The 24744-nt window shown below is 35.3% G+C and overlaps 1 protein-coding gene across 1 annotated transcript in view; it reads right to left on the bottom strand.

Annotated features, from left to right (window-relative positions):
• EPHA6 (EPH receptor A6) overlaps nt 1–24744 on the bottom strand; it is an 833709-nt gene that overhangs the window by 444496 nt on the left and 364469 nt on the right. Inside the window, exon 4 of the mRNA XM_035015180.1 lies at nt 5757–5912. Coding sequence (XP_034871071.1) covers nt 5757–5912 — 156 coding nt within the window. The remainder of the gene's footprint in view (nt 1–5756; nt 5913–24744) is intronic.

Genomic DNA, 24744 nt, shown 5'->3' with positions numbered 1-24744 from the left:
TTGAGGGAGAGTATTTCAAGTAGAAGAAACTGCTGGCTCAAGGATGACAACAAGCTTAGCATCTTGGAAGTCCATAAGTTTAATAATCAAAGGGAGTATGGTGTGATGTAAGGTCAGACATTTGGGCAGGTTTCCACAGGGCACTTAGGTTGCCATATCCCACAATTAGTTGGCTAGGCAACTTTGGACTTTAGGAGAAAAGACCAGAATATGAATAAAATATAGGCATCATCTATTTACAGGTGATGTTTCAAGCCATGAGAATGAGAACATATGAAAAAACAAGAAAGCAAAGAAAGGAATGTAAGGAAAACTAGCATTTAATCGGTAAGGAAAAGAAGAGAAGCCATCAATGGCGATGAATACAATGGTGAGAAAATTAAGAGGGTGAAGGGGAGATTACAATGTCCTAGAATAAAAAGGAACAGATAGTTTCAAGAAACAGGGAATGATCAACAGAGTTAGACATCATAGATATATTTACTTCTAACACAAAATGGCAAAGATCATTGGTGAATTATTCCTGACAGTTTTCTTGAAGTGGTAGGGGAAAAAAAAATCTGATGGCTCTCCTAGAGTGAAGAGTAAAAATCTGAATACAGTAGAGTAAAAAGAAATAATAAAATAAAAAAGGAACCATAGCCAATAAAGACTGCTCTCCCAAGATTTTTTTTTTTTTTTTTGAAGAGAAAAAATAATTGGTCTTGGAGTATTCTTTTAATAATAGAAGTTTGAGTATAGTTATAGGCTGTGAGGAAGAAGTTAGTGGGAACAAAATGTCAGAAAAGTAAACTAACAAGAGCCAGGCCCAGTAGAAGATTGAAGACAGGTCACCCTCTTGCCCACCACTATTAGAGGGATTAACTTTGAATATGAGGCATCTTCTTTTTTAAATTGTAGCCATTTGAAAAGCCTAAAAATATTTATGTGGACACCTTTCCAAAGAAGATAGACAGATGGCAAAAAGCATATGAAAAGAAGCTCCATATCACATGTCATCAGGGAAATACAAATTAAAACAACAAAAAGATTCTACTACACACCTAGGAAAGGGCCAAAGTCCAGAATACTGACAACACCAAACGATGGCAAGGATGTGGAGCAACAGGAACTCTCATTCTTTATTGGTGGGAATGCAAAATGGTAGTTCGGTAGTTTCTTAACAAAATTAAACATACTTTTACCATATTATCTAGCAGTCATGCTCCTTGGTACTTACCCTAAAAGAACTGAAAACTTATGTCCATACAAAAACCTGCACATGTATGTTTACAGCAGCTTATTCCTAACTGTCAAAACTAGGAAGCAGTCAAGTTGTCTTTCAGTAGGTAAGTAGCTAAGTAAACTGTGGTACATCCAGACAATGGAATATTATTCAGTACTAAAAAGAAATGAGCTATCCAGCCATGAAAAGGCATGGGGGGATCTTAAATGCATATTACTAAGTGAAAGAAGCCATTCTGAAAGTCTGCATACTGTAGGATTCCAACTATATGACATTCTAGAAAAGGCAAAAGTATGGAGACAGTAAAAAGATAAGTGGTTGCCAGAGGTTAGTGGGGCAGAGAGGAGCTCTAGGGCAGTGAAAATACTCTGTATGCTACTATCATGTTGGATACATGCCCTATACAAACCACAGAATGTACAACACCAGGAGTGAACCCTAATGTAAACTGTGGACTTTAGGTGATTGTGATATGCAAATGTAGGTTCATCAGTTGTACAAATGTACCACTCCAAGTGGGGGCTGTTAATAATGGGGGAGGCTGTGCATATTTGGGAGCAGGGAGGTATATGGGACTTTTCTATATTTCTCTTAATTTTGTTTGTGAATCTCCAACTGCACTAAAAGAATAAAATCTTAATAAACATTTTTATGTGAATAAATCTTATATATGATGTATCTCAAGATTATGAAATAAAAAGACACCTATCTCTACAGTGAAAACCCAAAGAAATCATAAAACTCTCAACGGTGAAATTACATTTTTAAAGGTTGTTGTTATTGTTTTGATGATGGCACTAAGGAGTAGGGGAAGACTTCTTGGAGTCCTTAAAATCATATCAATTATATGATCACACGCTATCCTTATATATAAAATCATTCCATACTAGGCCATTGACTAGCCAAAGTCCTGGTTTGTCATTTCCAATATTTTAGTCCTTCACTTTCTTTTAAACTCATAAAAATTCAAAATCTCTCTGCCCCTGATACTAAGGAGAAAATCTGCCTCGTTTTAAATCCCTGGAAGATTCTCTGAAAGCAGTTTCAAATGTTAAGACCGACAAAAACACCAGGAAGTGATTGAACTGACTGCTAACTGACCCAGATTCTGACTTTCAGATAATACACTATAGGAACAAAGGTGATAAAGAATGTTTAATTCATAGATACATGATCTAGAAGTTAAGAGAGCATGTATCTATTAAAATTTGGCTCTTATTTGTGGTTAATGAAAGACAGAAAAGGCTGACTGCTTGTTTGATTCTTGGCCTCAGAAGTTCTATATCTCAGTGAACTTACCCTGGTCTTCTTAATTCTAATTGTTCAGTGACCTCCTGACTTGTCACTTTTCTGATTTTTCTTCCCCAACCATCTCATTTTCCAATTTTTAGGAGCAATGATACTTTGGAGTTTAGGGTCCTTACTTTTTCTGCATATGTTGTAATAACTGTGAGGGTCTCTCACCTTAGTCAGAGTATAATTCAGAAAACCTGACTGATCTCAGATAGGCAACAGAAATGCAGGACTTAAAATATTTTGTGAAAAGGTAAAAAATTCAGCATATTATTTTTTTCAGTTTGTAAGAATGCAGATGATGGGAACCAGTATAGTAGTATCAACCATAAAGTGTATAACAGTTTGAATACTAGCTGATCAAAAACTATTTCAAAATGGGTTATAAGAGAATAACTTTCTGTGTTAAACAAACATATATGTAGCACCTACTATGTGCTAGGTGTTGTTCTTAGCACTTTTCAAATATTAACTTATTTAATCATCGCAGCTACAGAATGAAGTATACTGTTATTATCACTATGCATGGGTTAACTGAGGCTAAGAGAGGTTAAACAATTTGCCCAAAGTTACACAGCTATTAAGCACCAACACCAAGATTCATACTCAGATAATTTGACTCTAAAAGATGGTTAACTTACAATATACTATGCTATGTTTTGCTAAAACATGACAGAAGTTCTTTTTTTTTTTTTTTAAGATTTTATTTATTTATTTGAGAGAGAGAGAGAATGAGAGACAGAGAGCATGAGAGGGAGGAGGGTCAGAGGGAGAAGCAGACTCCCTGCCGAGCAGGGACTTGATCCCGGGACTCCAGGATCATGACCTGAGCCGAAGGCAGTCGCTTAACCAACTGAGCCACCTAGGCGCCCCAACATGACAGAAGTTCTTAAGAGAGTAGCACAGAAAAGCCTTGAGAGGGGACCTCCTGAGGCTGGACTAGGGAGATCTCACTAAAGTTTTTGCCTTTTTTTTTTTTAAAGATCTTATTTATTTATTTGAGAGAGAGAATGAGAGAGAGCACATGAGTGGGGAGGGTCAGAGGGAGAAGCAGACTCCCCGCTGAGCAGGGAGCCCAATGCGGGACCTGATCCAGGGACTCCAGGATCATGACCTGAGCCAAAGGCAGTCGCTTAACCAACTGAGCCACCCAGGCGCCCAAAGTTTTCACCATTTTTAGGATGGTTTTATCTTTCAATATTTGATGGCAACACAAAATCCTGTTCTCTCTCTAAGACTCTGCCCAACAATGAGCAGAATCAAACCTTTCTCTGCTTCTATATTTAGTATAGCTGCAAGCTGGCGTGGCCATGATGAGCACAGGGTGATGTGTGGAGTTGTTGAATCACCATATTGTGCACCTGCAACTAATATGACACTGTATGTTAACTACACTGGAATGAAAATAAAATAAAGTAAAAGAAAAGAAAAGAAAAGAAAAGAAAAGAAAAGAAAAGAAAAGCAAAAGAAAACAGCCATAACAAGAGATTAATAAAGATGATGAAAGACCAGACAGACAATTAGAGTTCCCTGGTAAATGATATCTATTGATTAAAATAAAATTAAAACATAAAAGATAAAAAACATAAAAACATAATTTACAATACCAAGTATAAGAAAGGAAATTTTCTAGAGGAAAGAAAAATCCAAGAAACATAAAACATTAAGCTGATAAGTACACATATCTGATTCAATGACTGACTAGTTTACCAGGTTCGTGAACCTTGTTGTATCCAATATTTATTTCCTTAACCAGACTCTCATTTCAAAGAACTGCAAGTCTATCCTGCTACCTTACTGAAGGGTTAGATTGATGGGAACCAATTTGTTCCTTCAATTTGTCAATTGTCTATTTATTGCCTCCTAAGAAAATAAAAAGAAAAATTCTCCTTGATCACTTACCTGGGAAGTTCCACTCAGTTTCTGATACAGGTTTTGAGAAATACTTTCCTACCCATTTGAAATACCACAATTTAGCTAAGCTGGAGTATGCTGTCCACAATATAATATAATAATATACAGTAGCCATGCAAGAAGGATTACATATATATAGTAACAGCAAGGTTTTCCTGTTAAAAACTCTTTACATATTTAGGTGAGAAATTATATTTCAGAATTTCCTTTTTCTATTTATTAACTTAAAATATGTTCCCAATGAAAAAAAATGTCAGGTAGTAATTTTCCAGGCTGCAACTTTCTGAAGAAAATGGTCACTCAGCATTTACAATCAGAAAACAAAAGTTACATCTACTAATGAATGTGTTACATTTTTATTAAATGTGTTCTATAAAAATATTTTATATTAAAGTCTGTAGTAATGCAGATAATTCTACAGACTGCATCAGTTAAAAGAAATGGGACATCACCATTGTCTCTAAGGAATATGTAACATTACATAATTCTCAATCTATTTTGCCTTTATGGAATTACATAAGATAAGCAATAGTTTGGCACCAATTCATCAAACAGAAGGGCAAATTTTCACTGTAATATCTTATTTATGTATTTAACAAGACTTTTATAGCTACCTAAGAGATGACATTTTACTTTTGCATAGCTTAGCAATGCGTTAATAGATTCCCTTTTACTTTTTAAATGTACAGATATTCCATAATACTTTATAATAAAAGAGTACAAATAATTTAAAATTCTCGGTGCATGCATTAAAATGACCTTCACATTTAAATTTAATATTCTATTGGTTCCAAACCAAAAATTGGAAAGTGAAAGGTGAAATGTGGAAAAACTTAAAACACTTTCCTTTAAAGACAGATGTCAAGGAAAACTAGAACTTTCCTGCCAAACAATAGCACAATGACTTTTAAAGTTCCATCTGGAAGCTTCCCCATACACTGAACTTGATGTTCCTAAATTGGTGTGCCTTAAAATGGACAAGGGTGAAGCAAAGAACAAGTTTTGTTTATAAATTCTTAGGTAGCCTTAAACTGCTTTAACTTCCTAAGGACAGATTATGGTTTGGAAAAATTTCCAGGGCCTCACACCAGTGCTGGGATTTGCATGTCCTGGATCAATGTGAATTTTGAGGAATAGGCACTTCCTTTGCAAGCAGATGAAAAGTAACTATGCTGAGAGAAAGAGAAACTTTTTTCTTCACTGTTATCAAAGACATATACACTGTTGCCACAGAATTTTGTATATCTAGTTTTTAAAACAATTTAGAATAAAGAAACCAAAGGGTTGAAAACAGGATTTCCAAATGCAAAATGTATAGACTTACTGGTACATGCCATGGAAGGTGGGTCTTTTTCAGCTCTGAAGTAACCCTTTTCACATTGACAGACAGAAGTTGCTTCCACATAGGTTAAACTGTGGGGAGGGCATTTAGAACATTTTGTGTTCCCAGCAAATGCTTTATAGAATCCTGGTCTGCAAGCTGTAAAAAGAGGACAATATTTTTATTGTTATTATTGCTTGAGTTTATTTTATTTGTACACATACATGTTTTAATTGATACACATTTTGATCTCAGAGTTCAGTGTTACACATATACAGAAAAGTCAATATATGTTAATATTAACAATGAAATTAGTTTTTCAAAATCAGTAACATAATGGTGATGTCATATTTAGGCTCAGGTTGCTAATTTTGGAAAGCGTACCTGATACACATACACAAAATAATTGATTACCAGAGTGTGGGGATGCCGCTCACTGGCAGTAAGGGGAATGATTTTGTGTAGTTCTAGGAGATAGCATTAAATAACATTGAATTACACTGTGTAAAATGTATTTGCATTCCATTTTTCCCTCAGTCCTTCTGAGTACTAAAGGAGAAAGTCCCAGTGTGGGGCTGGTATATCTTAACACCTGTCCTATTGGTGAAAAAAAAAAATTTTTTTTTAAAGAAAATGAAAGCTGGCTTTAGGTTCAGAGACTTTAGCAAGAATCTACCTATAGTTTGCTTTACTTTTATCATTTTATTTTTATTTTTTATGGCAAGCAATTTTTTTCTGTTTATTATATTTAAATACATTCATTTAAAATTTTTGAATTAATTTCAAAAGTGGGTAGACAAAATATTAAGTAAATAAGATATACATGCTATACACATATGGCAAGAACCATGAAAACTGTAAGCAAATAACCAAATTTTCACCAAAAAATCATGAAAATGAAATGTAAATAATAAAAGTTATGTGATGAAATGTTTTATTAGACTGCATTTTCTTTTTGCTTAACCATGTTGTCATTTATAGGGTACTCTTTCACAGGAATGGAAGATCTATAAAAAAAGGATCCTATGCTAAGTATGCATCCAATGTCCTGAATGTTGAGGGGGTAGCTGTTTCTGGTCTCAAAGAAACCACTGCTGACCACTTTCTAAATTAACACTGATATACAAAAAAAGGAAAAATAATTTTCCAGTAACATATATTATGTTAAAAAATGTTTTAACTACTTCTTTTAATCTAATACATTTTCGCAAAATGCTCTATTTAAAAATACACAATAATTAACAATAATGGACAATCATCTCTTGATAAGGCTTCTGCTTATATATTCAGGAAAGAAAGAAAAAAATGCCTTTTTTAAAGGTAAATTTAACTCCTCCCTAAATGAGTCCCAATAAAATAACCATTTGTCTTTCCCTAGGTACATATTTTAATGAATGTTCCTACAGATCTAAATGACTGCAATTCTACTGATACTAGTAGTACACTATGCACCACTGACTCATCCTCTAGGAGGCGTAAACCGTAAGCGGGAGCGTGCGTGCACGCAGACGTGCACACACACACACGTGCGCGTAGGCACATACACAATTATTGGATTATTTTTGATAGTTTATGTTTGCTTTATATAAATGACCTAGTAATTCAAGAGAAGTTATGATCAATTCTGTACAGTAAAATTATTTTAAAAACTGGTTATTCACTATCAATGAAGCTGTTAGTGGTGATCCATAAATATCAATCACAGTCTCTTTAACTTGCTGATAAATTAGTACTATATGACTAATCAATAGACACTGTATCATCAAAATAGTTCTCTAAGCCTGTCAAAATTCAGAGTATGCAAATAATATATACTCAACCCCAACATTTTCACAAATAAAATATTCTTTAAAAAATATGTAATTACTAAATTTAATCTTATGATATAGTAGTTACAAGACAATGTATTATAAAATATTTAATAAATCTAGCTTATATATATTTTGTCAGTAATTATTTTCTACTTAATTATGAAGCTTAAAATAACTGAATATATTCCATAGAATTCATGTGTAATACTTTGGCAAGTAATTTTAAGTGTTGAACCCAACTAGAAATTTAATCATATCTTTATTACACCTATTACTATATATATTTTTTTAAGATTTTATTTATTTATTTGAGACAGAGAGAATGAGAGAGACAGAGAGCACATGAGGGGGGGTGGTCAGAGGGAGAAGCAGGGAGCCCGATGCGGGACTCGATCCCGGGACTCCAGGATCATGACCTGAGCCGAAGGCAGTCGCTTAACCAACTGAGCCACCCAGGCGCCCCTATTACTATATTTATAAATCTAACAAACCACACAGCTTATAGAGAATGTGCAAATTTAAATGGGGAGCTTGCATTCTGAATATTCGAATATTATTTTAAATATAATTTAAATATTATCATAAGGGCCTTCTGAAATAAGACCATTCTGAAATAAATTAATTAGGAATGTGAACACTGTAGGACTATACTAAAGTTTATTATATGTGCAGATACAAAACCTATAAGACACATAAACAAGAGCTGTAAACCTTGTTTCCTTTCTGTTATCAGTCATTCAAATCTCAGTCATAAACACTGTTTAGAATATAAAATAGCCTGCCAATAACTTCATTTTGTGCAGCAAAACACTGTTACCTTTATTTTCTCTGGTAACTAAAAAACAAAAATTTAAATAATTTCTTATCTGAAGTGTATTCAGCTAAATTGTCACCTTCTTTTAGAATTTTAGAGTGCTTAAAGCAGCTCTTAAAATACTTAGAATAGCTTAGTGATAGCCAAACTTTTCTAGAGACCAGGCTGCTAACTGGTCTCAGCACCCAATCTTGTCTACTTTATTCTGTAAACAGAAGGATCTTCTAAATCTGCTCTGTCCAATAGTACTAAAAATTAATATATATATATAATATATATAATTATATATATGTCATTTTAAATTTTGTAGGAGCCACATTAAAAAACTAAAAAGAGGCAAAATTAATTTTAATAATATATTTTATTTAACACAATATATCCAAAATATTATCATTTCAACATATAATCTAGCTCTTAAAATATTTTACATTTGGGTTTTTTTGTACTATTTTGTACTAATATGATGTGTATTTTACATTCACTGCACATCTCAATTTGAACTAGCCACATTTCAAGTGCCTACTCACCTCACGGCCTATTAGCTACCACATTGGATAGTGCAGTTTTGAACACAGAAATCTGTTCATTATATCTCCCTGTTGAAAAAACTTCCCACCATCTTTGTGTTAGTTTAAAACGGATTGGATTATTAAGTTTCCCTGTGGTTTGAACCTGCCTACAGCTCCAACCACATCACATGAAGCTACTTCCTTCTCACACACACTCCCTTGATTAAGGCTTTGCCTTTCTACAGTCTATTCTCAACCCAGCAGGCAGTGATCTCCTCAGAACTTGCATAAGATCACATTATCACTGGGCTCCCAGCGTCCAGTGGCTTTCCATTTCCCCTAGTCAAGCCATTGCCCTATTAACTACTAGTCATCCCGCGCTTTTGCTCCCTACCCATTCCCTGTGACTCTGCTTTTCATCAGTTCTTTTTCCATCAGGTACTCTGCTCCAGCCACACTGGCCTCCCTCAGAATCTTGCATGAAAGCATGCTCCTGCTACTGGGCCTTTAACACTTGCTCTTACTCGCCTATCTGTATGGTTTGCTCCCTCCCTTAGATCAGGTCTTTGTAACAATGTTATTGTATTAATGAAGCCTGATTCCCTTTATAAAACTGCACCTCCTGCTACATCCTACCACAGTATTTTATATTACCCTCCACACTTTTTCCTATCTACAAAGAACTTAACATCTGACACATGATATGTTTAATTTTTTAAGCTATTTTCTCCTAAAATGTATGCTCTGTTAGGGCATAGATTTTTGTCTCTTTTGTGTACTGAGGTGTATCTCCAGGGCTTGGACCAGCGCCAGGCATTATTTGGCCCTTCCTCAGTGTTCGGTGAATGAATGAATGACTTGCTAAAGGTCTCCTTTAATTTCTATGAATCTACCATGATCTTTCTTCTGCTTAAACCTTTTCTACTGTTGAAAATCTCTTTTCTCCATCCCACCCCATGACCCAATCATCTTGCTAACTCCTAGTCCTCTTTCAGGTCCCACTTCTTCCTGACTTTCTAGACTAGTTTAGTTTCTCCAAGCACCTGTGACTTCTCAATAATACTTGTTTGTTTGCAAACTAACGCTGTGCATGCAAGGCAGGGGGAGACAGAAAAAGAGGCAGGCCGCTCCAGATTGGTAGGTGGCAGGTTTCATAAACAAGGGAAATGACATATGAAGCTTGTTCTGGGCAGCTGAAAGACAAACAGTTCTCTGCACCTGCCCTCCAGAATCTTAAAAGTTTAAATAAAGGCCTTAAATGGGTTGAGTCACGTATACTACCCAGATGGTCTCAACACCACCTTACTCTCTCCAAGGCTCTGTCCTTGAAAACAGCTCCCACTGTGGGAATGGTAGGCAGATCATAGAGTCCAAGGACAGGAAAGGGGTTGAGGAGCCTCCAGCTGCCCAGGTCCAGCTCGAGGGTTAACCAGCGGTGGTCCCATGTTCTGTGTTACTTTTTCAGCAACACCTTGGCGATTACTTGTTTAATGGCTGTAAGTTCCTCAAGGGCAGGCTGGTAACAGTGATTATCATAAAGTAGGTGTTCAACACATATTTTTTTTCACTGAATTGGACAGATTGTTAGTACTCTGCTAATTAAGTTCCTGCAAAAGGTTATGCATTTCTACTCAGTGTATATTCTGATCATAGCATAATTCATCTTACTATAAATTTATAGGTTTTGTTTTTGTCTTTGGCTTGCTAAATTACTGTAAGTTAGGGATGGAAACAGTGAATAAAGATTTTGAAAGTGATTCAATTGCAACTCGAAACTAATTATTCTAATATCTCAAGGTGAGCTGGCTGCTAGGAAAAAAAAAAAAAAAAAACCAAAACCTTTCCAGTTGAAGTTATCTATATGATTTTGAATTTGAATATTTTGCCTACCACAAAAAATATAAATATGAATTGGATGTTGGTACTGCAACTCTCAACCTTATCTCTGATTTGAAATGACTGTGTACACATCAAAATTGTCTTTAAAAATCTTAAAATGTTAAACTTATAAAACATTTCGATTGTTAAAATATTACCCTATTTTAATATTAAGGTTTAATATAATATTTCATTTCAAAACATAGGATTATGCTGTTAAAAATGTTAGAAAGCCACTGTTCTAGGTAGTTACATTCTCTTTATGTAGCACACATTAATGGTATACCACATATACCTCTCTATTAGTTTGAATCTTATGAGATTATAACTATCTTGTCACATTTATCATCAATTTCTTGGAACTGCCACAAGTCAGACATGGGCATATATCCATAATGCTTAACGTATTTCGAGTATATATTTCATTTTTACATATGCTTAAAAAATTTAATGAGTGAATGAGTAAATAATTCACCAACGTCTACTATGAAATTACTAGAACTCTAAATGTAATAATCATTCTACATATCTATTCAGTTAGTGATTTTAGATTTTGTTTGTATTTCTGTTACAACTGGGATATCAGTACCTACATCTTGAGAACTTTTAAATTGTTTTATTTTTCCTCTCTATTACTTCTTTATCTATTTATAGGGAGTGGGTAAACTTCATTTCCAAAAACAAACCACCCCACATAAGATAAGAATATTTTCCAATGCATGCCAATACCACACAAAATACTGTTAGAAATTTAAAGATTATCTGATGCAGTAATTTCTAATTTGTTTCTTTTAGAAAAAGCTATTTGAACATAGATGTTCAGTTGAAACTTTCATTTTCTACAATGATTCTTTTTTTAAAGTACCTATTTATTTCTATATTAAGACGTTTATGAGGGGCGCCTTGGTGGCTCAGTTGGTTAAGTGGCTGCATTCTGCCCAGGTCATGATCTCAGGGTCCTGGGATCAAGCCCTGCGTCAGGTTCCCTGCTCAGGGGAGAGTCTGCTTTTCCCTCTCCCTTTGTACTCTCTCTCACTCTCTCAAGTAAATAAATAAAATAAAATAAAACACACTTATGATACATAAATCGATCATAACATGTATACTCTGTATGACCATTTATTTTAAAATATCATTTAGAAATTTGGATTACATCTAACTTTTCTTCCATTTTTCCTCTTCAAAAATAACTTCCCTAAAATGCCAACACATTGATGGGTAGATATGTGTAATATATATATGATCACAAGAATTTATTATTGTTAATTTTACAACATTGGGATAATATCTATATAATATAGATTTTTGTTCTCAATTACTACTATATTATGAAAATATCTCCAGGTCAATGGTTATGAGTTAATTCTTTATAATGTGCCTATAGTATTTCTACCAACAATCTCCCAGTTGAGGGAACCCTTTTCTAAACTGTGCTGCAGTAAACATCCTTGTGATAATGTTTATATTTCAGTTCCCAAGAGTGGGAACTCTGGATTAGGGTATGTTTATTATTTTCTTAACACATATTTCTGTGTTTCATTCCTAAACATTTCTAAAAACTCACAGCAATGTAAAAGAGCATCCTAAACTTGCACCCCACTAATCCCTATAATAAATATAAATCATATTTTATTTTTTGAAAATATATGAAGTTAAATATCATTGTTACTTTAACTGAAGTTTCCTGATTACCAGTAATATTGCACATTTTTATTGGTCATTTGGTTATAGTCATTTATGCATTCTTTTATATCCTTGTTTGTTGTTTCTATTAATTTTAAGAGCTGTTTATTAGCAATATTAAAATTATATTTATCACTTTTATTATACATAGTTTTCTATCAATTTTATATTGATTTTATGCATAAAAAAGAAATAAAGACAACAATCCCATTCATAATAGCATAGAGAATAATAAAATACATAGGAATAAATTCAACCAAGAAGTGAAAGATCTGTATAGTGAAAATTATAAACTTTGATGAAAGAAATTGAAGAAGACACAAATGAATATCCAATGTTCATGCTCATGCATCAGAAGAATTAATTATTAAAATGTCCATATGACTCAAATCCATCTATAGATTCAATGCAATCCCTATTAAAATTCCAATGACATTTTTCACAGAAGTAGGAAAAAAAATCCTAAAATGTGTATGGAACTACAAAAAAACCTGAATAGCCAAAGCAATTCTGAAAAAGAAAAAGCTGGAAGCATCACACTCCCTGATTTCAAACTATACTGAAAGCCACAGTAATGAAAGCAGTGGGGTACTGGCATAAGAATAGACAGACACACAGACCAATGGAACATATCAGAGAGACCAGAAATAAACTCTTTCATATATGGTCAACTAATATTTGACAAGGGAGCCAAGAATGTGCAATAAGGAAAGGATAGTCTTTTCCATAAATGTTACTGGGAAAACCAGAGAGCCATAAGCAGAAGAATGAAACTGGATCCCTATCTTGCACCACTCAGAAAAATTACTTGAAATAGATTAAAGACTTAAACATAAGACCTGAAACTATAAAACTTCTAGAAGAAATCATAGGGAAAAGCTCCTTGACACTGGTTTTCGCAAAGATTTTTTCGATACGACAATAAAAGCAGAAGCCACAAAGGCAAAAATCAACAAGTAGGGCTACATTAAACTTAAATGATTCTGCACAGCAAAAGAAACAATCAACAAAATGAAAAGGAAAACCATGAAATGGGAGAACATATTTGCAAGCCATCTATCTGATAAGATGTTAATATTCAAAATTTATAAAAATTAATCCAACTCAACAACAAAACAAGTAATTGGATAAAAAATGGGCATAGGAACTAAATAGACATTTTTCCAAAAAAGACATCCAAATGGCCAACAGACACATGAAACGATACTCAGCATCACTAATCCTCAGAAAAATGCACATCAAAACCATAATATTACCTCATATTTGTTAAAATGGCTATTATCAAAGAGACAGAAAATAAGTGTTGGCAAGGATGTGGACAAAAGGGAACTGTTCTGCATTGTTCATAGGAAGATAACTTGTTTAAGCCACTACAGCAAATAGTATAGTTCCTCAAAAGATTAATAGAGCTACCATATGACCCAGCAATCCCACTTCTGAGTATTTATCCAAAGGAAATGAAGGCAGGATATCAAAAAGATATCTGCAGTCTTGTGTTTATTGCAGCATTATTCACAATAGCCAAGATACAGAAACATCCTAAGTACTTATCAACAGATGAATGGATAAAGAAGATCTATAATGATTCTATTTTTTAGTTTCCATCCATAATACTATAACCTTATTATGTAAATCCACCATTTCTTGTACTTACTGCATTCATTTCATTTGCTTGCCTCGCTTTCTTCCTGCTCAAATCTACATCATAGCCACTGCCAGTTATATTTCTAAATGGTAGAGATGATCGTGCTACTGCCTATTGTCTAGTGTAAGAGTTGGCAAACTATTGCACTTTGGCCAAATCTGGCCCACCGCCTGGTTTTTGTACAGCTTGTGAGCTAAGAATAGCCTTTGGATTTTTAAATGATTACACAGGTACATGGTGACATTGATTTTGACTCTTGGACTGCAAAGCCTAAAATGTATACTGTCTGGCCCTTTATGGAAAATGTTTGCTAACACCCGGTCTGTAGCACAAAGTCCAAACTCAGTTTAGCATTTAAATTGCTTCACAGTTGAGCTCACACCTATTTTTGCAAACTTACCTCCCACTGCAGCATAAATTTTAGACTTCTTCCCATTCTCCCCACATACCATACTATTTTTTAACAGCTTTAATGAGATGTAATTGGCATGAAAAAACTGCACGTAAAGTATACAATTGGTTAAGTTTTGGCATATGTGTACAGCTATGAATATTTAACCACAATCAAGATAGTGAATGTATCCATCAACCCCAAAAGTTTCCTTGTGTCCCTTTATTTTCACCTATTTGGATTTTTATATTTATTTTTAATTTTTCTTAAAGATTTTATTTTTAAGAAATCTCTATACCTGGGCGCCTGGGTGGCTCAGTTGGTTAAGTGACTGCCTTCGGCTCAGGTCATGATCCTGGAGTCCCTGGATCGAGTCCCGCATCAGGCTCCCTGCTCGGCAGGGAGTCTGCTTTGCCCTCTGACCCTATCCCCTCTCATGTGTTCTCTCTCATTCTCTCTCTCTCAAATAAATAAATAAAATCTTAAAAAAAAAAAAAAAGAAATCTCTATACCCAACATGGGACTCAAACTTACAACCTTGAGATCAAGAGTCAGATGCTCTACTGACTGAGTCAGCCAGGTGTCCCTGAATTTTTATATTTAAAGTACATTTCCAGGGTGCCTGGGTGGCTCAGTCGGTTAAGCATCTGACTCTTGATTTCAGCTCGGGTCATGATCTCATCAGGGTAATGAGACTGAGCCCCATGTCTGGCTTCTTGCTCAGCATGGAGCCTGATAAGAGTCTCTCTCTGCCCTTCCCTTCCTCCCGCTCTAAAAAAATTAAATTAAAAATAAAGCACATTTCCTGCAGGTAGAACATACCTGGGTATTGCACTTTTTAAAAAAATCCAATCTGACAACTTCTTTCTTTTAATTGGGATGTTTAGTCTATTTACATTTAATGTGGTTACTGAAATGGTTAAAGTCTATCTTGCTGTTTTGTTCCCATTTGTCCCATCTGTTTTTTGCTCCATTTTCTTCCATTTCCTGCCTTTTTTTTTTTTTAATAATTGCATCCTTTCTATGATTTCATTTAAATCTCCTTTGTTGATTTATTTGCTCATGAGCAATCTCAGGTGAATACTCCTGGAGAACTTCTACAGGTCTCTGGAGTTCTCTGTCAGAGAAGCCCTCTCCTCTTTCATACTGTTTTGTGATACCTGGCTGTCTGGGTCTACATGGACTCTCAGATCTATCTTCTCAACCCACAGAAGGAGTCTGCTGGCTTCTCTCAGGGTTCCTCCTCCCTGCACCATGGCCTGGAAACTCTCTCAAGACACTAAGTGGGAACAGTTGTAGGGCTCTCCTCCTTTATTTACCGTCTAGCAGGGATCACTGTCTTTCATTAACTGATGTTTTGTCTTAAAATGATTTTTTTTCATATATTTTGCATGTGTTTTCTAGGTTTTTTTCAGGCAACAGATGTTACTATATCTTGGCTGTGAGTAAAAATCAGATTGTTTTAGTCATCTTAAAGTCTTATTTTTCTGTCTTCATATTTCACTGTTATTTTTTTAATTTTATTTATTTGAGAGAGAGAGAGCACAAGGGTGGGGGGGGAGTGGCAGAGGGAGAGGGAGAAGCAGGCTTCCCGATGAGCAAGGAGCCGATGTGGGGCTCGATCCCAGGACCCTGGGATCACGACCTGAGCCAAAGGCAGACGCTTAACTGACTGAGCCACCCAGGCGCCCCTAATTCACTGTTTTATAACAGCCTTCTCCTATCTAGGTTCACCTGTTTAGTTTCTCAAAGACATACTTTAAAAACTTACTTCAAAGTACAGGGCAATACAACTGCCTCCTACCAGAATGCCTAAAGTGAAAAAGACACACAATACGGAGTGTTGGTGAGGATATACAGCAATATGAGCTCTCATACATTGCTGGAGAAGTTTTAACTGGTCCTACCACTTTGTGGAACTGTTTGGCAGTATTTACTATAGATAAACACAGATATATCTTCTGACATAACAATTCTGCTCCTAAGTATATACCCAACCAAACAGCACAAAGTGAAAGTAGCTTCTATCCCTGCAGGCACTCATACCAAATTCCATTGCTAAGTGAGTTATCACTTTTCCATTCGATTTTAATTTTTGTAATTTTGTTGACATGTTGCTCTTTCTCACCTGAAGTATTTTCTACTCCTTTCACCCCCTACTTTGTCCTTGTTAGTGTAGACTTTCTATATTCCCTTATTTTGGTGAAGTATCCTGAGGGAATGGAAGTAAACTGATATGTTCAAGAAACTATGCTTAACAAAAAAGTTTACACTTTATTAAATTTCTAATTATATAATTGGAATACATTTTGTTGAAAATAATCAAATTACAATTAAGCTATTATTTATTAAATATTTGTTTTCATGTTTCCATGTACCTACTGATAAAAGTAGTAAGAGTGCTACTACAAATACAGTGTAATTTGATGATTGTAATCTATAAAATGTAAAATATGTAAGTATTCTCATAAAATTATATAATAATCCAAGTTAAAACATAGTTTTCTACTTCAAAAATATGTTTATAATTTGAGCAACTTTATTATTATTTATTTTTACTCTATTTTTTTAAGTAGACTCCATGCCCAACATGGGGCTTGAACTCATGACCCTGAGATCAAGAGTTGAATGCTCTGCTGCTCCTAATTTGAGAAACTTTAAATGTTTGCTTAAAATAACAAGAAGAGGGGCACCTGTGTGGCTCAGTTGGTTAAGCAGCTGCTTTCGGCTCAGGTCATGATCCTAGTCTCCTGGGATCAAGCCCGCATTGAAACCTGCATTGAGCCCCGCATTGAGCCCACATTCAGCCCCATATCCAGCCCCGCACTGGATCGGGCTCCCTGGTCAACAGGGAATCTGCTTCTCCCTCCCCCTGCTCTTGTGCTCTCGCTTGCTCTCTCTCTCTCTCTCCTCCAAATAAAAATAAAATCTTAAAAAAATAAAATAACAGTATTAAGAATTGTGATACATATCATAAGGTCAAAATAATTTTTACAAAAAGCATGTATTTAGTATCAGTATAGTTACAGAATTACGACTAATGTTAATGAAGTACATACCTTGCAATGCAATTTCCCTTGTAAATGTTTGAAAATTCATTGTCTTTAGAAAATTGAAGTCTCTGGGTATTACTGAAATATGGTTTGAAAGTACTCTCACACACCCATACATAAACACACACACACACATACACACAATGTCTCTGCTAAAACAAAATCAAGAAATGTAGGACCTGTTATATACATACTTTATTTTAAAAATGGAATGGTTAGGCATACATTGCCAGCAATGTTTTGGGGGTTTATCTGTATTATCAGAGAACTCTAAGACAAAGGACCACAAGAAATCCTAGTTGGCATATCATGCAGTTCTTACCATTTGATGAAATACTGAATTGCCTCTTATGTGACAGAAACTGATATTAATACAATTGACTGCCTTTCCCTCAACGGTTTTCAATAGTCTGTAAGTTTAGATAAACCTGAATGACTTATCAGTAAAATATGAGATCTGCATCATTTCTCAAAACATTAAAATTCATGAATTTAAGAAACTGGGGTAGGTAATACCATCGCTGCTTTCTTAGATGCTGTTCTGCAATTACGAAAATTAAGTTTTGCTGCCAGGTATGCAGAGAAGGCCCGGAATGCTAGGGAATTAAAACATAAAAAGAAAAGAAAAGAAAAACCTAGGTGTAAGGGTAAATAACCATGGATATTTTGTGTCTTCAGAATAATCTATTACTAACAACCCAGGAAAATCTCACGATCAGATGTAGGTCTATTAATCTTGTGTCTTCAGAATAGTCTATTACTAACAACCCAGGAAAATCTCACGATCGAATGTAGGTCTATTAATCTTAAATGCTATGCTTCAAAATATTCAACCTAACTTTCCTTGCAGGAGACTACTATCAAGTCCTGATAAGATGATGTGTGTAAAATTGTCCTGTTACTAATTCTGATTTCTTCAGTCAAAGAAATGTTTAAAGTGGACTTTCTTTTGAATAAACAAATAGAAAAACCATCTGAACACACCACACCCAGCAGATATTTAAGGACTCTGAAAAGGAAGCAGAAGCAGGTATACTGGAGAAGATCAAAGTATGCGGTACTACTGACCTGGTGATGAGCTGACCATCCTTCTCTCCCTTCCCTCCCTCCTGCCTCCCCCAACACTTGGAGCCTGGACTGAGTGGACCAAACACCTAGAAGTGGACACCAGGTCACAGACAGAGCTCTAGGACAAGCCTGCTCATCTTCATTCTGGGAGTGAGAAACAGAACTCATAATGCTCAGGAGAGAATGTGAAAATCCCTTCCTCCTTTGCTTCTCTTTCTTTTCTCCCTTCTCTCTTGCCTGTCTCTTAAGCAATCATGCGGTAATGGTGGGGCTGGTGGTGGCCAGTAATGAAAACCCACAGGAGCCAAAATTCTTTTTTTTTTTTTTTAAAGATTTTATTTATTTGACAGAGAAAGACACAGCGAGAGAGGGAACACAAACGGGGAGTGGGAGAGGGAGAAGCAGACTCCCTGCTGAGCAGGGAGCCCGATGCGGGACTCGATCCAGGGACTCCAGGATCATGACCTGAGCAGAAGGCAGTCGCTTAACCAACTGAGCCACCCAGGCGCCCCTATGCATACTTTCTATAAAAAAAGAACCAAAATAATATGAAAACTGGATTCTTAAGTAAGATTGAGGAATATGACTGAGGCCTAAAGTTTTTTAGAAATGAACCATCTAGGTTATATATTTTTTTAAAGATTTTATTTATTTATTTGAGAGAGAGAGAATGAGAGACAGAGAGCACGAGAGGGAAGAGGGCAGAGGGAGAAGCAGACCCCCTGCCGAGCAGGGAGCCCGATGCGGGACTCGATCCAGGGACTCCAGGATCATGACCTGAGCCGAAGGCAGTTGCTTAACCAACTGAGCCACCCAGGCGCCCGGAGCCAAAATTCTTAAGAAGGGAAAACTTCCTCTCCATTCACTCAAGCTGCGGTTCCCACCAACTGCATTTCTTTTTCTCTCTGTCCTTGCCCCACTTGGCCCTGGATGCATATCCAGTTGATGGAGTGCACAACAGAGTGGAGTAAATAAAGATTCAGCCAGCATTCCAGCCAAGAGACCTTAGAGAGGAGCCATGGTGAACCAGAGAGTACTGGGAAGAACATGGAGAGAGAGGAGCTTGAGAAATCAATCCCATAGCCTGTTTATGAATTCCTAGGTTTACTTCAAAACTGCATATACATGGATTTCATTCATTTAAGATACCAAAGACTTTGAGGACTGAAACAAAGACCACTACTTGGGTCTCAGACTAGCAGTGAAATTTTGAACTTTTGGTTAGGTAAAGAAGAACCTAGAAACTAAATACTATTTTTTTTTTTTTTTACTATGTGACATAGTAACTTATAAAATAGAGATATATACAGAAATCCACAGAAGTTGCCATTAACAAGCACAAAGTGGATATGTTAGATCTTAGTTTTATCTTCCACCATTTATCTCATTCATAGACTCATAATTTATATCTTAAAGATGATGTGAAAAAAGCACATTCCTTCAAGAGGTGGATAATTGTCAAGGAAAGGGCATTACTTGCAAAGTGAAGTCAGAAATACTTTAGTAGTCTGAGGTTTGTGACATGCAAATTAAAATTCTAAAGATGTTTCTAGTGTGAGATAAGGTAGTGGAGGTATAGAAACCAAAAGGTTTATATTAGCAGTTTTTATGATTAGACACCATTTTTATTTTTATTACCCCTTATCATTTTGAAAGCAATCTGGTAATAATACTGGCACAATATCAAAAGTTAACCATTTTCCCCCTATAAATAACAGATCATCTTTTCAGTGTTCTAACATTCATCTTCTAATGTGATTTTTAATTAATTTGTTACCCCCAGGTATATTTTAGTCTTAAACTTAAGCCTTCATTATTAATACTACTTCCTTCATATTTAGCATTACTTTAAAAAAAATGTGTTTATTGCATCTATCACCATATTTTCAGATACTTTGAAATGAGATGCCATTTAACTTTTTTCCCTAATCAGAGATTCTTAGTCTTATTTCACTATTTTTTCTAGACACCTGACTGTAATGACAGTTTCTAACTTTCTCTTCAATATTCCTTTCTTATATACTCCTTAAGCCAGCTTAAATTTACTTTAATAAGAAAAACCATCCCAAAGAGAAAACACCCAGGGATTAACTAACTGTAAGATATAGAAGTAATAATAGCTACAGCAAAATCATTTATAGTTAATGAGCATTCAGAATGAGCTGGATATTTGTGCAAAATGCTTCATATACAATTTTTTATTTATTCTTATAAAAACCAGTTACAAAGGATAATAAAGAATGTGGTCTTTGGAACTAGATTGCTTGGCTCTGAGTTCTGTTCCTATATTTTACCAACTCTGTCATTTCAGGCATTTATCTGTTATTTTTCCATGCATTATTTTCCTTCTCTGGAAAATGGGTATAAATGATAGCACCTAACTCAGAGGATGTGAGAATTTAATGAATCACTATGTGTAAAGTGATCAGAAGGGTGTTTAGCATATTATTACTTAGAGGAGGAAACTGAAGTTAAGTGATATTAAGTAATGTGCTATGGCAGATTGTGCTTTCCAAAAACGGCCTCAACAATATCTCCCACTCTCTGCCCTTCTGACAATGTCTCATGGACACTCTTTCCATAAGGAATTCAGGTCCATGTTCCCTATCTCCTGAATTTGGGTGTGCTTGTGACTACAGAGAATCTATATGACTTCCTAGGCTACGTCATAAAAGGTTAGAGAGCTGTTCCTTTTGGAATGTTTATGTTCCTTTTGGAATGTTTATGTTTAGAAACTAGCCACCTTGCCAGGAGGAAGGCTAAGCAGCCATGGAGAGGCCCAAGTGGAGAACTGAGGCCCTTGGCCCAGGCGCTGGCTGAGCTCTCAGCTGACAATCAGCACCGTCTTGCCAGCCAGGTGAGTGAGCTACCTGGAATGTAGATTATCCAGGCCCCTGTATTGCCACCTCATGTGACGCTGCATGAAGTAGAGATGAACTGTCTTTGCTGAACTTTGTCAAAATTTCACATTTATAAGCAAAATAAATGATAGTTGTTATTTTAAGGCATTAAATTTTGGGGGTGTTTTCTTATGAATCACTGAGGAACTGTAAGACTTGCTTAAGGTCATATGGTAGGAGAGCCAAACTTAAGACCCAAATCCTTTCTAATCTGTAATCTGAGTTCTCATCATAGAGTATACTGGTTACTCATTATATCTGGAACATACCTATTCTGTAATCCAGAGCAGGGAAGGAGTGAACCACAACTTTTAAAGGACAACTGGTAATGGCGTTTGGATTATAAATAAATGTAATAAAAAGTACTCTTCTGTAGGATTTAATTGACAGATACAGTTCTAACTAATGGTTTTATGTCTTCTTAGACACTTATCTTTTTCCTAAGAAGCAAAACAAGTATATCTTTATTCAGGCCATTAGAAATAAAAATGTATTTCACAACTTTTATTTCATAAAAAAATGTTTTTGTGACAACCTCATTTTATGGGAAAAAATAAGCAAGACCTTTCATCTTTCAACCTAGAATTAAAGAATAGATGCATCAAAAAATGGCTTGCATGCATGCATGATTTGAACATTGTGAGCAAACTCACTCATCACTGCTCTAAGTCTCAAGTACTCTGACACGTCAGTAAAGTTTGACAACCATATCTTCTGCTGGCTTAGCAACAAACATATAATCCATTCTTCAATCTGACAATTGTGAATGTTCCACTGTCATGTATTTGTGGCATTTCTGTAGCTGAACAGTGCAGAAAACTATGTAAAAAATTACTGAATTATACACTATAAAATTTTTACTAACAAGAAAAGCATACATTTTCTTTATATGGAGTTACCAAGCATATTGATAATTGGTATAATAATCACAATTTATTGTCCACAATAAACTGATATTTTACAAACATTATTTAAGTCTTACAAAAATCCAATGATGTAGGTATTAACATTTTCATTTTACAAATAAAGAGATGAAGGCTTTAACAGTTGCTCAAGGGTTATATGAGCAAGCCAGGATTTCAAACAAAGTCTCTGATTCTTTCGCCTAAATTTTGTTTGGGACAATACCTTGTCATTATGTGAATATACGTGTATATACACAAACATGCACACACACACACACATATGTATATATAAATATGTTAGATATATGAAGATATTCCTGGCAATACTTACACATATTTTCTCTTCCTAAGTAAACTACCATTGCAATTATCATCTGCATTCCACATTTTGACACCTGTTATTTATTTCATTTAAGAACTGCATTGTAAATTACTTAAAAGTAAGGTTTTTATATCTGCTATTGTACCGGGACAATACTGCAGACATAGCAGAAGCTCAAATATCAGCTATATGTGCTAACTTTATACATAATTAATATACTTACTAGTCAAAATTATTTGAGATATTATAGAATAATGCTTGGCAGAGTAGATATTCAAAATATTCACCATTTTCTATTCTTAAAAACTATAAAGATAAAATACTACAATATTATTTAAAATTTCTAAGCTTTTTCATTAAATCCATCTTTTCCATTAATAAATATTCAGATAATATCTGTTCCTATTTTCTGTAGATGCTCAAAATATTACTCATATCATTAGCTGAAATGGGAATGGGTGTTTCCAATGCATTTACACCATAAGTAGCCCTCTATAGTAAATCCCTAGTGCTTGAATTTCATACTTATACTTTGAGTTTTACTTTGTATTCAGTATCACAATTAATGTTTGTATGTTGAATAATAACTAATGATGTTACTAAGTAGTAGTTGCTTTATCACATTTCTATTACCATGAGACTTATTCATTTTAGAGAGAGAGCATGGTGGGATGGAGCAGAGGGAGGGGGGAGAGAGAATCATAAGTAGACCCCACACAGAGCACAGAGCCCAATGCAGGGCTTGATCTCACAACCGTGAGATCACAACCATGAGATTACGACCTGAGCCAAAACCAAGAGTCAGATGCTTAACCAGTTGTCCCACACAGGCATCCCTCTGTTACCATTTTAAAACAGGTTATTGAAACCTTGGTTTACATTTCATTGGAATGTTCTATAAATACTAATGAAGTAAACTGGAACAGCATCTTCAATCCAGTACGGGTAGAGTACCTACACTGATGCATCCTGGGTTAGGTATAACAGATTCTCATGGATCACAAAGGCACATTCAAGGATGCTGCATGCAGCAACAGCAGACCCTCAAGATTCAGAACCTCTGATGCATTGCTTGCAATAGCTCTATATGGCTGTGTAATCAGCAGAGACTATGATGTGCAGGTTGTACAGATGTGATGTTTCTGACCAGAATATGGTCTCTTAATTTGGTTCATATCTAGTTCCAACAGGTAGAGCTGTTCCATATATTAGTGCCATTGGCCTAAGCCTGAATTTCCCAATGACTTTTTTATACCCAGGCAGATCATCTGTAAGCTGGTGCTTGGATAATCCAATTTTTCACAAGAAACAGGAGCTTTTCTGAAAAACCAGTTATACCATTTCATGAACTTTTATTTTTTATTTTTTTTCATTTTATTTTTTTATTTTTTTAAAAAAATTATTTTATTTTATTATGTTTTGTTAGTCACCATACAATACATCATTAGTTTTTGATGTAGTGATCCACGATTCATTGTTTTCATATAACACCCAGCGTTCCATGCAGTACATGCCCTCCTTAATACCCATCACCGAGCTAACCCATCCCCTGCCAAAAACCCTCATGTGTTTCTCAGAGTCCATAGTCTCTCATGGATCGTCTCCCCCTCTGATTCTTCCCCTTCCTTTTTCCCTTCCTTCTCCCAATGTCCTCCATGCTATCCCTTATGTTCCACAAATAAGTGAAACCATATGATAATTGACTTTCTCTGCTTGACTTATTTCACTTAGCATAATCTCCTCCAGTCCCATCCATGTTGATGTAAAAGTTGGGTATTCATCCTTTCTGATGGCTGAGTAATATTCCATTGTATATATGGACCACATCTTCTTTCTCCATTCATCTGTTGAAGGGCATCTCAGCTCTTTCCACAGTTTGGCTATTGCAGACATTGCTGCTATGAATATTGAGGTGCATATGGCCCTTTTCATTACATCTTTGTCTTTGGGGTAAATACCCAGTAGTGCAATTGCTGGGTCATAGGGTAGCTCTTTTTTTTAATTTTTTGAGG

Source organism: Mirounga leonina, unplaced genomic scaffold (genome assembly GCF_011800145.1).
Source record: "Mirounga leonina isolate KUSES-001 unplaced genomic scaffold, KU_Mleo_1.0 Mir_169, whole genome shotgun sequence".
In the NCBI taxonomy this organism is placed as follows: Eukaryota; Metazoa; Chordata; class Mammalia; order Carnivora; family Phocidae; genus Mirounga; species Mirounga leonina.
The sequence above is the reverse complement of the archived record's forward strand: the minus strand, read 5'-3'. Positions and strand labels throughout refer to the sequence as shown.